The sequence below is a fragment of the Ammospiza caudacuta genome, chromosome 18, assembly GCF_027887145.1.
Source record: "Ammospiza caudacuta isolate bAmmCau1 chromosome 18, bAmmCau1.pri, whole genome shotgun sequence".
NCBI classification, from domain to species: domain Eukaryota; kingdom Metazoa; phylum Chordata; class Aves; order Passeriformes; family Passerellidae; genus Ammospiza; species Ammospiza caudacuta.
Genome location: NC_080610.1, coordinates 4,672,809 through 4,689,474, shown reverse-complemented (window position 1 = coordinate 4,689,474; position 16,666 = coordinate 4,672,809). Strand labels below are relative to the sequence as shown.

Below are 16,666 nucleotides of genomic sequence, written 5' to 3'. Positions count from 1 at the left end.
TTCACTGCAAGCCTTTCTGCTAATGTATTTCAGTCTGCATTTACTCCCCCACTAACAAAAGTGGAGCAAACTATTCATTTTGAGAGTGAGCACTGGGAGTGAAAAAAATATTCCTGCCTTAATTTCCACAGAGTGACTTGGTCTTGTTACTGCAGGAGTGCAGGGAAATGGGTTTGGATACGAAGAGTTTGAAGAAACTTCTGCAGGAAATAGGAACTCTGCCTTGAGTGGGCTGGAGGCCAGCAGGAGTGCCCAGTACTGATGTTCCTCCTTGGATAACACCCAGTTGTCAGTGGTGTATCACAGATTTCTTGGGTTACAAAGTTCCTGGTTTAAGCAACTCCCATTCAAGCTGCTGCTTAGCAAATCAACTTGTGTGGTGTTTTCTGAATGGTTGTGGGCTCTGCAAACCTCTAACATCTAGACTAAAGTTCCTTCCAGAGAGCAGATACCCCTTCCCTCTTGTTGCTGTGATTGTGCACAGTCTGACAAGTTTTTTGAGGAGCTCTGAGAGCTTGAGCACAAGGTAATAACTCGAGCAGGTGGGTGACATAAAACTCACTGAGTTTGTTAAAATAACATTGCCACAGTCCTTCAGCAGCCTCAAGGCCTTGTACCAGGCTGTTACTTAGCTGGGTGGCATTTGGTACAAGCTGAGACAGAGGCTCACATCCACAGTGAGTTTATTGTTGGGTTTTCAGTATATTGTTTGTGTAAATTCCCAGACCAGCTCTCCCCCCTGAAAAAGCCACATAGATTAAGTTTTATTCTGTTCCCCATAAAGTTCACATCTTTTACTGAAATGAGTCATGCTTTAACTGAGTTTACTGTGAGGGAGGAAAGTGGGCTTTAAAATGTTACTCCTCCACCCTGCCTTAGTGATGTATAACAGGATTATTAGTATGCTTGGCAGCAGCTGCTTATTATTTTAGCAGAACCTGGATATTTGTGAAAACAAGAAATCCCTTCTACTTGTGTTCAAGTGTAACTGTTTTTCCTTTTTTGATGGCTTTGTTTTCCATAAGGCTCACTGGCTTCTGTAAAGGCAGATCTAGCTTATCTCCTTGGGGTTGTTTTTCAGTTTGGGGAGAAGGGTGGCATTCTGTGAAGAAGAGGAGGAGCACCTCTGGCATTTTGTGGGCAGTGGCCTGTGCATGGCTGTCACTGTCACACACAGGACACTGCTGGGCATTGACAGGTGAAAGTGCTTCAAATGCCCATGGAGGTCATGGTGTGGTGTCACTGTGTAGACACCAAATTTGGCTCCTCTGTGAATATTTCTTTGTGCAGAGAGATGAAAAGCTTTTTAACTTATGGCAGAAGAGCTGCTGTGTGTCCTTGTTACGGATTTTTGCAGGAGCAGTGTCTGTACACAGCAACTAAAGATACCATAAGCAGTTGTGCTACTCATTTTTCCTGCAGAAGTTCATTGCTGTCTCATGCAGTCATGGTTAGCTTGACTCCTCATACCACCATCCTTTTCTGCTTGTGTTTTGGATGGGTTGTTTTAGGGCTTTTTGGGGAAGGGGAGATGGGATCTATAGAAGGGAACAGTGTGGTGGTTTGTTAGTTGAAGGGGTTAAGCTCAAAATAGAAGGAGGGGCAGCCAACAGAAGAGGATCTTTTAGGATCTTATTTTTGTCAGTAGGTTGGTTCACTTGACATATAGGACCTTTCTTTCCGACTCTTGTTGTTGGTGAGAGGTACGGAGAGAGTTACAGTTACAGTTCTCCCCTGAGTTAGGTATTACCTATTTTACCTAAACTGGCAGGGGCATCATCTGCTCTTGATTGGCAGAAAACCCAGAGTCTGTTACCCAGGAGCTTCCTAAAACCCAGACTGGTGACTTTTATGGAGCCGGCAAAATCATTTATTTTGACGTCAATGCTTTTGAAGGAAGATGGGAGGGAATGAGCTGTAATTAAATGACAACTAATGCAAGAAAGAACTTTGCTTTTTAGGACGTAGAAAAGTGAAATGAACTTTTGGTGACAACGTGAATTCAATGATATTTGCTCCTCTCCTTGATGAGTGTTTGGTTTCGCGATGAGCGATCCCAGGGTCTGTGGGGCCGTGCCCTGGCCGTGCAGGCTGAGCAGAGCCCCGTTGTGTTTGTGTTTTGCAGATGCCCCGTTCGGGGGGACCCCGCCGGGCTACGCCTTTGACGCGGAGCGCGCGGAGGAGCAGCGGCGGCACCATGACATGATGCCCTTCATTGACGACTCGCCCTCCTCCTCGCCGCACCTCAGCTCCAAGAGCCGCGGCAGCCGTGACACGCTGTCCTCGGGCTCCCTGGAATCCACCAAATCTGTGAGTCCTTCCTGCCTCCCTGCACCATTGCTGGGGTGCTTGGGCTTAGTGGGGACAGACAGGGACTGCCAGTGCTGTGGGACATTGTCGCCTGTTGTCACCTTACTGCAAAGTTCCATGCTGTTGTCTCCTATCACAAAAGTGTCACACCTTGGTGTTTCTCATGGACATCTCCTCAGAGCACTGACTCTTCTTTACAAAGTAACCAACTGACTCCAGTTCCTTTCTTACCCAGCCACCCCACTCTGTTATAGCATCTTCTTCTCATTGCTTACAGCTGTGGCCTGGTAAAGTCAGGCTGTTCCTAATCTTTGGTAATTGGCCCAGCTGCAACTCCTTAGGGGTAAGATTACTTTCTACACTATCTTTATTTTCTTATATTATATCCCCCTACAGTCACCATGATATTTTCTGAAAATTCCTCTTTGCCCAGGATTTTCTCCTGGCAAGCTGAGAAGCCTCAGAGAGGACTGAAAACAATAATTATCTGATTGCTGCTCCTGTGTTTGCTGCTTTGGAATGTGGCTTGGACATTGATTACCAACAGGTGAATGTTTGATTGGTTCCATGTGAATTGGTTTAACTTAATGGCCAATCACAGCCAGCTGTGTCAGACTCTGAGTCAGTCATGGGTTTTTATTATTCATTCTTGTTAAGCCTTCTGATGTATCCTTTCTCTTTCTTTAGTGTAGTTTTAGTATAGCATAATATAATATAGTATAGTATAATATCATAATATATCAGCCTTCTGAGAACTTGGAGTCAGATTCTCATCTCTCACCTCATCCTGGGACCCTCACAAACACCACAGGACATCACCCAACACGATACAGCACTGCCTGGTGTTGGACATTGTACATTTTAGCTGATCTTAGGCCTAACTTCAGGGCTCAATGTTGTGTGTGGCATTTGCATTCTCTGAAAAAATCCCTTTGCCCAGGATTTTTCTCCTGGGAAGCTGAGAGGCCTCAGAGAAAAGGAAAACAATTCTTATCTCATTTGCTTCTCCTCTGTTTTGCTCATGTGGAATGTGTTCGGAGATTGTTTACCCACAGGTGATTGTTCCATTGGATTCTGCTGTGAGTTGTTTTGTCTCTTTGGCCAATCAGGGCCAAGCTGTGTCGGGACTCTGGAAAGAGTCAGGAGTCTTCATTATTAGCTTTTTAGCATTCAGTAAGTATCCTTTCTGTATTCTTAGTATAGTATAGTATTCTTTAATATAATTTAGTATAATAAAGTAATAAATTGGCCTTCTGAGAACATGGAGTCAGATGCATCATTCCTGCCTTTGTCAGGGCTTCCCTGCAAATACAGTAGTTGTGTATATGATTTTTGAGCCCTTTGTGCATTTTAGTGGAGAGAATTGGTGACTAATTGCAGTTGAGAGGGTCTCCACATTGCAGATATTTTGGAAAGGAGGCTGTGGAATGAAGCACATTCATACACCTCTGCATGTGAGTTGTCATTGCCTTTCACGAGGAAAATAAAAGTTATTTTCAGGTAGGTTAAGGGTTTTGATCAAGCATCTGGAAGATCTATTTCCTTCACCCTGTGGAAATGGAATAAAAAGAATTAAAAGTGCCAGCTCTGAAATGGTGACTTGGTTGGGAGATGGCCACTGCTTGTACTGGTTTGATATTCACTAAATAGCTGTCTATAACATCAATTATCATTGATTAAAAATACAGCAGGGACTGCCTTGCCTGACCTGTGGCTTAGCATGGCCCTTCAGCCTACCTTGCTTTGGTTTTGTTTCAGGTTCAGTAGCATGGCTATAGCTTGGAACTTCAGCAAAATTTCTATTTTTGGTTTTACAATATTCTTGGGAGTGGGCCATCTGCATGCCTTGGTAAAGAACTCTTGGCTCTGCTGTCTTCCCAGTCCAAAATGTTTTAGTTTCAGCTTGGATTTGTCTCTTTGCCTTTCAACCTTTTGTTTCTTTTTATCCTTTTGCAATAGATTGCAGAACACTTGAGTCCAAAGTTACTTTTTTCCTGAATATTTTTGTCATTTTCAAACTTTTGGGTTCCCCAAATCATTCATAAAGATGTTCAATAGCACAAAGACAAGTCACTTCCTTCCTACAGTACTTCAAAGAAAATGTGCCAAACAATCTTGAATTCCGACATTGTAAATGACACTTTGAAATCTCTCATCCAAGTGTTTTAACTTATGTGTTGCCTTTATATTGTTCCTTCCTGTTAATTAAGATATCATGGAAGATAATTATGGCTATTTTAGAAATATCAGTGTATGTGTAAATCAACACCATCACCATTATCAGGCAGTTTTATTTATCTTGCATCAAAAGGAGAGTCTGAGAAGTGCCACCAGCCATCATTATACACATCCTCCTGCTCTCTGTTGGTTACTGTCACAGTTCTTCTTCCAGCATGAATTCTGGGCTAAGAATCCTTCCTGATACAGTGTCCTTGTTCTTATTTATAAAATTCATTGTAAGGATCTCTTAAAGCCTTATTAAGTAGATATATTGTTGGTGTTTGCTTAATTTTGACTGTAAAGTGTAGAATCTAGTTAGCTGCTTTAGTGTATTCATTTTGAGATGCTTTCTTATCTTTGAAAATGAGAATTCATGTGATATGTAAGAGACTTTTGAGTGAAGAAATTATCATTAGTAAATTGAAAAAGCTCCAAAACCATTTTAATATTGGCTTGATATTTTCAGGTTATGTTTCTCATGATGAAGGAAAAATCACTGTGTGACTACACATGGCTGAGAGTTATCTTCAAAGAACCAGTTATGACAGTGCCTGTGACTGGAGGCCTGGAGGAGACACTGCCTAAGAGTTAATCTTTTTCTTTATTTGCTTGAATATTGCCTCATAAGCATTTAACAGCAGTTAATTTAAAAATTACTTTAGTAATGCTTGAAGGCTGCTTCTTGAAAAATAATTTTTAACGTAAATTGCTGCGTTATTTTCTCTGACTATAAAAAGATGTTCCATGGCTTCCAAAAGATAGAGGTGTCCTGATACAGATTGGACTTCTAATCATGAACCTCAGCTGCTTCACTTGATCCTGTCTGTAATCAATCCACAAGTGACAGTCCCTGGGCAGTCCATGACAAGCAGAAAGAGATAAATTTATACCCAGGTATTTCCCAAGCAAGTTAAGCTTTCAGCCATCATGAGCTGTGAGATGGCTTTTGCTGAGCTGTTTTCAGCTATAGTGGAAAAGACATCAGGAACAAAGTTAAGTGTCAAACACACTGCTGAGCCCAGCACATAACATGTGTTGGACCAGGAATACCAGGACATGTCTCTTCCATTTTCTTTTGTACTAAACTTGATTAGCAGAAAACATGTTCTGTTTAGATGTGTTTGCTTTTAAAGTTGTCTTCTTGCCCTTTTACTTTTAACTGAGGTGCCTGCAGTTACTTCTGAAAATTTCAGATTATTTTTATGACCAGAGTCTGGAAGCGAAGTCCACAATGCATGCACTGCATACACCATGGCAAAACATTAAGGGTGTAAAGTTAAGAACTCTTGAATCATTATGATAACTTTGAATTACTCAATTGTCCCATCTCTCCTGTGGGCTCCTGCACTGTGCAGTGGATACAGTGAATGGCACGCACTGGATTCAATATTTCATCTCCAGAGCTGCACCTTACAGGACTGGGTACAACAGTGCTGGTTTCCATTAAGTCCAGATACAGCTGGAATGCCACCCAGGTCTTAATTGTCCTGGGAGATAAGAGGGTGGTATGTTCACTAACCACAGGGAATCAGGGCAGACAGGTTATGGGAGAAGCATCTGCTAATTTTGGGTGCTTAATGTGAGATGTGTAATGTTGTGCAAAACAGGCTTCTGACTTTTAACACAGCTTTATTCTCATTAAAGTAAAATTCCTTTCATTTCACTTTGCAACAAAGAGTTAATTGCACTTCAGTCAGACACCCAGAAAATGGAAAACGTAGCAAACTGATGTTTTAAATTTAATTTTTATAAATATAAATCTAAGTAGTTCACTTATCATCACCCAGGCATTGCAGCATTCTGCTGTGATGTTTATCTGCCTCATCCATGAGGCCTCTTGGGGACTGCCTTTTTGCTAACTGAATATTGAGGGCATTTTGCTTTGACTTATTTCATGGGCTTGCTCTGGGCTTTGTGCTTTTCTGCCAGGAGTTTGTCTGAGTTCTTGCACCTCCCTAGAGCAGCTTGGCCCATGCCTGGGTAGCACATCAGGGCTCACCTGCTCTGTCCAGCCCCCATGGGGAAAGTGCAGGGTGCCAGCAGCAGGGTCTCTTGCTGGAAGGGAATGAAGAGAAACCTCCTGGGCTGCTTGGGAGGGAGCTCCCTGCTCTTCCCTCAGTGTGTGGGGCAGCACACTCCCAGCACATTCTATTCCAAGAACTGAGGGTTGCAGCTGACTTCCAGAGCTTTGTGGTGTTTACTTTGCACCCGGGCAGGGTTTTCTACTCCCTCCTACCACCTCTGTCTCCTGAGGAGATGCTGCCTGCTCTGCCTGCAAACTGTGCCACTCCAGCCACAGCTGGGGTACCCCCATTCCCCCTGTTCCCTGGGGTATTCCATTCCCACTCCCCCTGTTCCCTGCCCACTGCACAAACTGTTGCTGCCCAAGGCTGCTCTGGCTTTGGTTTTGTCTGTACCCAGAGAGGGACAGGCACCAGAGCTGTTTGTGGTGTGGGTCTCAGCAGCCCTTGACTTGTCATTTGTGTGGAAAGGAGGCCTTAACAAATGTTTGTAGGGTCTGACCCAACTTGCTCCATTTCTTCTGGAATCTCAGGCTGGGCTGCTCTGCCATAAAACCAGTGCTTTTGCCAAACTTTGCTCTCAAGCAAGCCAACAGGGACAATGGAAAAAGGAGAAATAGGTTCCACTAATGCTTAAGATGTTTGTTTATTTAACTTGAGATTTAATTTTCCCAAACCTTCCTTTCTGTAGCAGCTGAACTGTTATGATTGAACTTTACAGAAATTCTGGGAACCTCTCTTGGAAAATGTCAGCCCAAATGTTTGCCAAACAAGACAGTGCTGGTAGCTTCAGAAGGTGTCAGACTGTTGGTAAAAAATGGTGATAATTCACTCCCAGAAAGAGAGAATGTGTCTGTCTTTCCCATACAGTGAGGGTGAAGAGCAGAGAAAATACCTGGATAAAGTTAGAGGAGGACAGAGAGAGAGCTTAGTACAGTGTGAGGCCACAGGAAGGTGTAGGCACAGCTGGAAAATCAGTGACTGACACCCTTCAGAGGGGAAGAGTCACTGCCAGGAGCTCTGGAGGGGCAGCTGGCAGCCTGGAGGCCAGAGAAGGCTGGGAGAGGGAGAATCCTCACTCACTGTCACTGTCACCCTGGTGCTGCCCCTCACTCAGTGTCACCCTGGTGCTGCCCCTCACTCAGTGTCACCCTGGTGCTGCCCCTCACTCACTGTCACCCTGGTGCTGCCCCTCACTCACTGTCACCCTGGTGCTGCCCCTCACTCAGTGTCACCCTGGTGCTCCTCATGAGCAGCCTGGGAAGGACAGGAATAGGAAAGGCTTTGAGGACGCTCCCCAGCAGAGGCAGCCTCAGGGATGTGCACAGGGCTCTGTGGAGGTGGGGCAGGGCAGGCAGTGGGAAAGCAAAGCTCATTCCACTGCCCCAGGAAATGAGGAGAGTCCCTTCTCAGGAGTTTAGAAGATGAGTTTTTGACAAAACAGATCTTTCCAATTCTTGCATATATCAAAGCAAGGGAGGCAGGAGTGCTAAAGTCCTGCCACTACTTCCTACTGTCTGTTCTGTTTGGAGGAGAAATTGCTGGTACTCACAGGCTTTCAGGTAGAATTTCTCTTTCCTTTTTGCTGTGTGTCCATGGTTGGTGCAGCGTTGGCAGCCACTGCCTGTCCTCAGATCAGATCCCTTTGTTCCTGCTGTCTGCCAGCTCAGCAAGAGCAGGGCTGTGGCGGAGCAGGTTGTGGATTTTGCTCCTAGCTTGGTCCCAGGGGGATGCAGGAAGCTGACCTCTGAAGCCACACAGTAAATGGGATTGCTGCTCCTCTTGCTGCTGCTCCTGCTATCTTGTCCTTCCCCCTCCAACACTTCCTAATCATTCTTTCTTCCTCTCAGTATTTGAATTGGTTTGTTTGTTTTGTTTTACTGTCACTTTCCCCTCACCACCCCCAACAGATGAAGCTTTTCCTCTTTATTCTCCAATTCTTTGCTCCTTAAGGCTCTGCCTGGATGTCAGCCCTTCCTGAAGAGAGCTGGCACACCAGTACTGATGTTATAAATAATGTTGGCTACTCTCCCTGCTGCTCCCCCTCCCCACATGGAGCATGACTGGCTTGATTACAGAATTTGCCCCATTTAATATCACCAGGACAATGAGACACCTCCAGCAGAAGCTTTCAAACATATTTACACTTGAAAAATTGAACAGAATGTTTTTCTCCTTGGTAAGCTGGCAGCTCCTGTATGAGATTGTGAGCTGTCCTTATGGGAAACCTTCCTTTGAACACATTCATTGCATGGTGCATGAACAGCCTGTACCAAAGGAAGAGTTAAAGTGCCTTTTAAACACCCACTTTGAATCCCTGATTCTCTTTAAAGAGCTGTGTCAGCAGCAACCTCTTTGCAAAACCTTAGATATTGTGGTTTCTGGATTCTTAATCTGTGCTCTGCTAACATGTGCAAGAAAACAATTATTGCTGTTAATTTAAACAAGGACCAGGAAGCCCTGAGCTCTTTAACCAGAGTCAGGAAGAGCTGAATCTGTCTAAAGCTCGGAGCTGGTGAATGTCAGCCTCACAGTAATTGAACAGAGCACAGGATGCCAACCTGGTTAGTAAACTAAAGCACTTAGGCTGACAGGCTGTAAACACATCCAGCCCAGCCATGGCTTGGGGCCAGGGTGTGCTCTCTGATATCTCCACATATCAGATTTGTGCTCTCTGATATCTCCAGAGCTTCCAGCCCCTCTCCCTGGCCCTGGTTCAGGTTGCAAGATTGCACTGTGACTCAGTCTTTTGGTTTTTAAGCCTTTGGCATAGCAAAAAGCATCACCCAATTGAGAAGAGAGGAGAACAGCAGGATCTTATGGGCATAAGATACCTGTGTAATTTCCTGTAGCCTGCTTTCCACCTTCCTTATTGTTTTGGTGTTTTTTTTAATGTAGTTCATGAGGAGTGGAAGCAAAGCACTGATGGCTGTTTGTTCAGGTCTGGCTGGGTGCTTGGTCCTCACAGCTCCCACAGCAGGGAGACAGGAATGCTCTGAGTGCTGCCCTGGTCCAGTTCTGTGAGCTTTATTCTGACACATGTGGGTAGGGAGGTGGCCAAAGGATGGGAGGGCTGTGGGGAAAGGCTAGACATGGATGCTGGCATCAAAGAGGCGGGGACAGTCAGAGCATGAAATACCAGTCAGACTTGTACCAGTGGAAAACAGGCTAGCCAGGCTGGGGAGGAAGCATGGGATGGATGGACTGCTGACCACCTGGCACTCCCTGCTGAGTGGTTGGAGTTTGCCAATTCAGGCTGCTCCCACTTCCTGCTGGGAACATCCCATCTGCACTTTGGTTATAGGTGTATTTTCCCCATTTTCCTCTGTGGTCTGGTGGCTGTGGCACCAGCTCCTCCACTTGCCACAAGCAGCTCAAAGATTTCAGACTGCTGCCTTCTTGCCAGGGCAGGGGAAAGGAGTCCTCAGCCTTGGCAGGTCTCCCTGTACTGGTGGAAAGCTTGACAGCAATGCCCAGGATGTTCCCTCTCAGCTGTCCTGGCTGGAGAGCAGGAACAGAGGGGCAGTGAGGCTGTTGGAATCAGGGCTGCTCTTTGTTTCCCTTCTGTGCCAGACACAGGCAAAGCAGAAATGCCCTTGGCCCAGAGTGCAGCACAGCCTGGCTGCTGTGGGCAGGACAGTGCCCAGTCTGTGCCTGCTCACTGCTCTCCTGCTCTGGGTGAGCAGGTGAGCTGCTCCCAGCTCTGTAAGTGAGGAATGTTGCAATACCAAATCATAAACTTACTCTTCTTCCTCCTGATTTTGGCACCAAGTGAATTTCTGCATCTTGGAGTACATTTCATAACATGTGTGACTTTAAAGTACCCTGAGGGTGGAGCAGCACAGGGGCTGTTTTCCAGATGTTCCTGGTGCTCCATCAGCCCCAGCTGACACTGTGAGCAAAGGCCTCCCCCAGCAGGAGCTCTTGTCAGGACACAGCTCCCGGAGGGAGCAGGAGCAGCAGCACAATGCACAGAGCAGCTCCCTGGTGCTGCATTGATCCCTGACACAGCAGGAGCAGGGGATCATCTGTATGTAAATTCGAGGTACTGCACTGGAGATCTTGTAATGTGCCCTGTGATTGTTGGAACAACTCCCCTGAGGTTTCTTGAGCAATTGCTGTGCAGAGCATAAAGCAGCCAGTGCCTGCCCTGTGTCCTGTGCCTGCACTCCTGCAAGCATCACACTTGGACAAATGCCCCTGTTAACAAAGGCTTAGGACAAATCCGTGGACTTTGCACAGTGCCCTTGTGGTAATGGGCAGGAAGGAAGGCCTGCAGTGTGTCCTGGGAGATGTTTGTCTCTCTGAAAGTGCATCTCTTGAAGGAGGAAATTAACATTCTGGCAGAAAATGCCTCTCTGTCAGCTGACAGTGCCCAGCAAGGGCTGGCCTGTAAATTAAAGCTTTTTCTTGTGAAGAGAAAACTGTTCTCAGTGCTCAAAGGAAAACTGGTGTGCCACTGTGGTGATGGGGAAGTTTAAGTCATTTCAATAACTTGTCATTGTGTGCTGCTCTTTACAGATGTTACAAACATACCCAGCTGGTTTTTAAGTCCTCACCTCCTCCAAGAGAACCTGGTAAAGATAATTATAGGGCTGTGTCAATATTGACCACTTACCTCATCCTCAGCACTGCAGACTTTGGAGCACTGTTAGTTTTCCTCAATGCTTCTTTGTGTAGCTGTACTTTTTCTTTTGTGAATGTTGTACGAAATCTTTGGAAACCACGAGCAATTGTGTTTTTCTTGCACCAGGGCTGCCACATCCCTTCCTCTTTGGATGAAGGCAATCTTTGTTAACCATCTTGGGGCTGCCTGTCTTGATTATGTGTGTGTACCATGCCTTACAGAGTGGTCCATGAGCTGGGCATCCAGGCACTCCTGGCACAGAGACCCTAAGGAATGGTCACAGCCCTGTTGAACGTTTCCATGCCAGTCACAGGGCTGTCCATGGATGCAGAGTCTGGTGCAGTGTTCATTTTACCATGGAGTTTGTCACTTGTGTTCTTCTGAACTCTTTTGAACACTGACTGGTGAATTATAAATTTCTGCCTTCTTTGAGGTGCCCTTTCAAGATTTTAAAGGGCTCTGTGGTTCTTACTGAATGTCACTGAAGGGTGGGCTGCAAAGAGAAGTTCTTCTTTCCATGTAGTACCTAATGTGTGTGTAAATCTTACTCATTTCCTTAGAACAGCTTCTGTCTGACACTTTTATTTAAGAGGTGGTGGTGGCATTTGACACCTTGCAAAATTTTTATGAAGTAGTTGCTGCAAGTCTTTTAGGCTAGAATACAGCTTGTGAAATTTAATGAAACTGTTTGAAAATCAGGATAGTTATTGATGAGACAGAATCCAGAAATATCTGGGAGCGTGAGGATCTGTTTCTTTCTTTGTGTTGTGCGTGGGCTCAAAGTCACAGGATGTGATAGTTCCTCAAACTGAACCTCCTGCCCAGGTACCTCATCTGTACATCTGCAGAGGACCCTAAGTGCAGCTTTTTGGGGGGCAGCTGTAAATTCAGTGACTAGAGTGGAGTGTACTGCTCTGCTTCCTGATCCTCCCACTGTGAAATCAAAAGCTTCAGATTCCTCTGGATATTAAGAGTAGGATGGAGCCCCAAAAAACCTACCCAAATCCCTTGAAAGGCATGTACCCTTTCAGAGCCAACTTCTGACTCTATTCTTAGAGACATTTAACAACATAAAAAGGCTGCAAGAGTTTTAAAATGCTATTTCTGTGAATGACAGAAATAAAAAGAACTGGGAATAGGACTCTGTAAAAGGGGGATGTTTCTCATTATTTATAACCTTCATTGCTCGACCAATTTTTTCTGGAGTTTTTGGAAAGACTCACTTTCACTTTATCAGGTTTAACACTTTTTCAGGTAACAGTTTTGAGAGGAAGGATAATTGAAATTCAGCAGAAGGGATTTACTGCTTCTTTTAGCACTTCATGCTAGTCTTCCCCATTAGCCCTTGAATGCAGTTATGTGGGGCCTTTTCCCCCTCTCTTTCTTCAGTTGTTCTGGTTAAGAACTCCTTCATGGGATCCCAATAAGAAAATCAGCATGGGCATTCCAAGCCATGCTGATTATTCCATCCTCTCACTAGTAACAGGCACTGTGCTAGGTGGCACTGAAAAATAATTCAGGGAATAGAGGGAAGTGGGAGGAAGAGCAGCCCTGTAGAGCCAGGTCAGGCTGTGCACACCTGGGGAGGGGCACAGGAGTGATCCTGTCTGCTCACAAACACAGAGTGATCCTGTCTGCCCACAAACACAGAGGAGTGATCCTGTCTGCCCACAAACACAGAGGAGTGATCCTGTCTGCTCACAAACACAGAGAAGTGATCCTGTCTGCCCACAAACACAGAGGAGTGATCCTGTCTGCCCACAAACACAGAGGAGTGATCCTGTCTGCTCACAAACACAGAGGAGTGATCCTGTCTGCTCACAAACACAGAGGAGTGATCCTGTCTGCTCACAAACACAGAGGAGTGATCCTGTCTGCCCACAAACACAGAGGAGTGATCCTGTCTGCTCACAAACACAGAGGAGTGATCCTGTCTGCTCACAAACACAGAGGAGTGATCCTGTCTGCTCACAAACACAGAGGAGTGATCCTGTCTGCTCACAAACACAGCTTTGGAGAGCTCCCATGGAAGGAGGGAGGGCATTGCACAGAACAAGGGCCCTAACATTTGTTTAGGAGGATGAATTCTGAATTTTTAAGTTCCATGTTTTGAATTTTGTGAAGAGGTCTGGGCACCTAGTTGAGACACCACAGTTGGATGACTACAGCTGAAAACTGTAAATAATCTAAGTGGTATCAGTTGCTGGTAAATAAAAATTTCTTTAATGTTTTATGATTGCATATTTCTAGAAACAAGATGCTCATCACAAGTGGATGTTTTGGTTTTTAGTCTGAAAGTAAATTGAACAAACAAGTGTGCTCTGGTCAACTGAATGGTCTTTTACTCTTCATCCTCATTCTTGGGGTTTTTTCTTACTCTCTCTGCAACCTGCTCTTTATTTTTTTAATTTTTTTTTTTCTCCTAAACAACTTCTTTGTAGAGTGAGCCAGACCTGGAGAAGGGCCTGGAGATGAGAAAATGGGTCCTGTCAGGAATCCTGGCCAGTGAGGAAACCTACCTGAGCCACCTGGAGGCCCTGCTGCTGGTAAGGCTGGGGCCAGGTGCCAGTGCAAACACTGGGGCTTGAATTTTCACTGCTGCTTCTGTCCAGAGTTTCCCTGAGCTCCACGTCCCATGGGTTACAAGTTGCTGGGTGCAGAAGGTACCTGCTACACCCCCAGTAGAGAGGGAGGGTTACAGCAAGGAGTGGATGTAGCAGAGTTTGGGGGTTGTTAATGTGGCAGTATCCAGGAGCTCTCTTAAGTATCTGTGCTAATTATTAAATGTTGCTGTACAGTTGGACAGAGATTAGGGAAATGGAGTGCAAAGGGGTTTTAACTGCAGCATTAATAACCAGGGAATATCCACCTACCAGGGGTGGCTGATCCTCATGAGAGACCTTGTTCATGTCTAGCTTTTAGGAGTTGTGTGAATACAGACCTCACTTTTCATTAGGATGAAGAATAACTCTATGGAGGGATGTGTTGCAGTGTGGCAAAGGTGAATCTTCATCGTTTGCATGACAATTATTTATTTCTTTCCTCATTTCAGCCTATGAAGCCTTTGAAAGCTGCTGCCACCACGTCGCAGCCCGTGCTGACCAGTCAGCAGATTGAGACAATATTCTTCAAAGTGCCTGAGCTCTATGAGATCCACAAGGAGTTCTATGATGGGCTCTTTCCCCGAGTGCAGCAGTGGAGTCACCAGCAGCGTGTTGGGGACCTCTTCCAAAAGCTGGTGAGTCAGCTGCTATCCCCAGAGGTGCTGGGACCCCTCACTCATCTCCCAGGAGCTGGGGGTTCCCTCTGGTGCCTGCAGAGACCAAAGGGATCTGTGGCTGGAGTAGATGAGAGGTTTCTCACCTCCTCACTTTGCCACTGCAGTGGAGGCCCTACAGCAAAAGTGGCTCTTTCGTTGTCTTTAATTAAAGAATGCAGCAAGCTGTGGTGGTAAAATAATTACAATTTCACATAAATGTTGAATCTACAGGGTTTCTGCAGAGTCCAAAAAGCATTTCCTTTAGCTGGAGATGGGACAGTGGCAGTATTACCAAGTGAACTTCTCAACACCAGTAGTAAAACATTCCTCATTGCTGTGGAACTCCCCCAGTCATCCTTCCCTCCCTCTCTGGTGCTTTGCTCTGCCTGGTGCTGATTTATGGCCATCACCATTGGCTTTGCTTCTCTGCCACTGTCCTGGCCTTTCTGCTCCCCTTGCTGTTGTGCTGATGCAGTGAACCTGCAGCTGAGAATCCTCCAAGCAACCTCAACAAAATTCTATGAGTGCAGAAAAGGACAAAGACATATACAGCATATTCCTGAGGCTGAATTAAAATTGCTGAGTTTCTGAGCCAGATGACAAATTGTTTGCATTCTAGGAGGTTTTTTCGGCCCCTTTAGCCTCTCCCCTAGCATGTGCAGAGAGCAAAGGATTAAAGGAGCTGTTTTTTCCTTTTTAGAAAAGAAAAGAAGCTCTGCATTCCTGAGGTGCCTCTGGTTCTCCGGGTAGGAGTGACATTCCAGTGAGGGGTTTATTGGCTGGGGAGTGTGCTTTGCCAGGGTCCATCAATTGTTAGCAGCTGTGTAGCCCAGCATCAGCCCCATCCCCTGTGGAGCAGGGGGAGCTGGCCTGGAGGATGATGCTTCCTGTACATGCCAGCAGCTCAAGATGAAAATGCAGGAATCTGCTTTTCACTGCCAGCGTGTTTTAGCCAGGAGGGGTCAAGTTGGTGCCTTGGTGAATAGTTCATGGTATGCAATTTGAGCAGCTGGTTTGAGAGGACAAACCCAGCTGCTGCTGGGTGCTGAAGCAGACACAGAAAGCTGCTGGAAGTGGCAGCCTCACAAGCTGCCCTGGAATTGTGGTGCAGCAATGGGAACAGCACTAACTGGAGAAGACCTGAACATATTCCTTGCCAGGGCTGTCCAGCAGCCCTCTACTCACTGCACACCTACTCAGACTTTTGTTTCAGGCCATTTCGTGTTGCTGGCTGGTCTTGGGTGCAGGAGTTCAACCCTTCCTCTGCTTTTATGTTCCCCTGATTTTTCTGCATTTGTGACAGAATTAGATGATTTTGTTGGATTAGCATTGGAAACAAAGGAACAAATTGCCCTAGTGCAGGAGGCTTGGAGCTGGCATGGCAGTGTTAGTTTCGGGTGGTTTGGTACAGCAGTGGTGGGAATTGCTGGATGAGATAAAGCTAATAATTCTTGGCAGGCACTGGGAAGCAACGAGATGAGAGAGACAGCAAGAACATCAGGCTTTATAAGGCATCTCCACTGGATGTACATCAAATCTTGTGCAGCAGACTGTTTACTTGTGGTCATGTCATGCAGGCTGATGATAAATACTGAAATATCCAGATGTCCCTGGGGACATGAATTTTCTGTACTCACGCAAAAAACAGCACAGTAGATTGGAGTTACAGATAGTGGATGCAAAGAGTTTCAGAATTCTGTGTGTTCTGGCACAAATCATGATCTATTTGCAACATCAAATTGACTGTTATTACACCTTTTCCTGTTGAGAAAAAGAAAAGATGCCAGGCGTGTGGGAGTGAAATACGCTCCTCATTTTTGGAGAATAAATTGTGCATATTTTTTTATAGCGAGAAAGGAAATGCTTTAGAGCTCTTTTTAGAAATGAAGACATATTTAGCAAACATCCTCACTGATAAGCCTCAAAAACAAAAAATGTCCAAAAGCCAATCATTTCTACCAACTCTTGTTTCATTTTCAGTGAGTTCTTTTTAATTGAAAAAAAATTAATCAGCATGAAAACGGTGTATGAGCATTATTGCTTTCATTGGAAGTTCAGTTTTTAATGAAAAAGTTGTCTTTGTGATGACACATTCAGAGGAGGAAAATGAAAGCTTAAAAAGACTGTTCAGGAGTAGCAGGAAATGAAAGAGCTGCATGGGAATGGAGAAACTTCAAAGCTCTGCCATGTTAGCTGGCATAATCCAAATCTGAATGGCATAAGCCCTCA

General features: G+C 45.3%; 1 protein-coding gene across 1 annotated transcript in view; it reads left to right on the top strand.

Annotated features, from left to right (window-relative positions):
* The window catches only part of BCR (BCR activator of RhoGEF and GTPase), a 99,758-nt gene that overhangs the window by 44,493 nt on the left and 38,599 nt on the right, over nucleotides 1-16,666 (top strand). Inside the window, exons 2-4 of the mRNA XM_058816428.1 lie at nucleotides 2,126-2,310; nucleotides 13,620-13,724; nucleotides 14,231-14,416. Coding sequence (XP_058672411.1) covers nucleotides 2,126-2,310; nucleotides 13,620-13,724; nucleotides 14,231-14,416 — 476 coding nt within the window. The remainder of the gene's footprint in view (nucleotides 1-2,125; nucleotides 2,311-13,619; nucleotides 13,725-14,230; nucleotides 14,417-16,666) is intronic.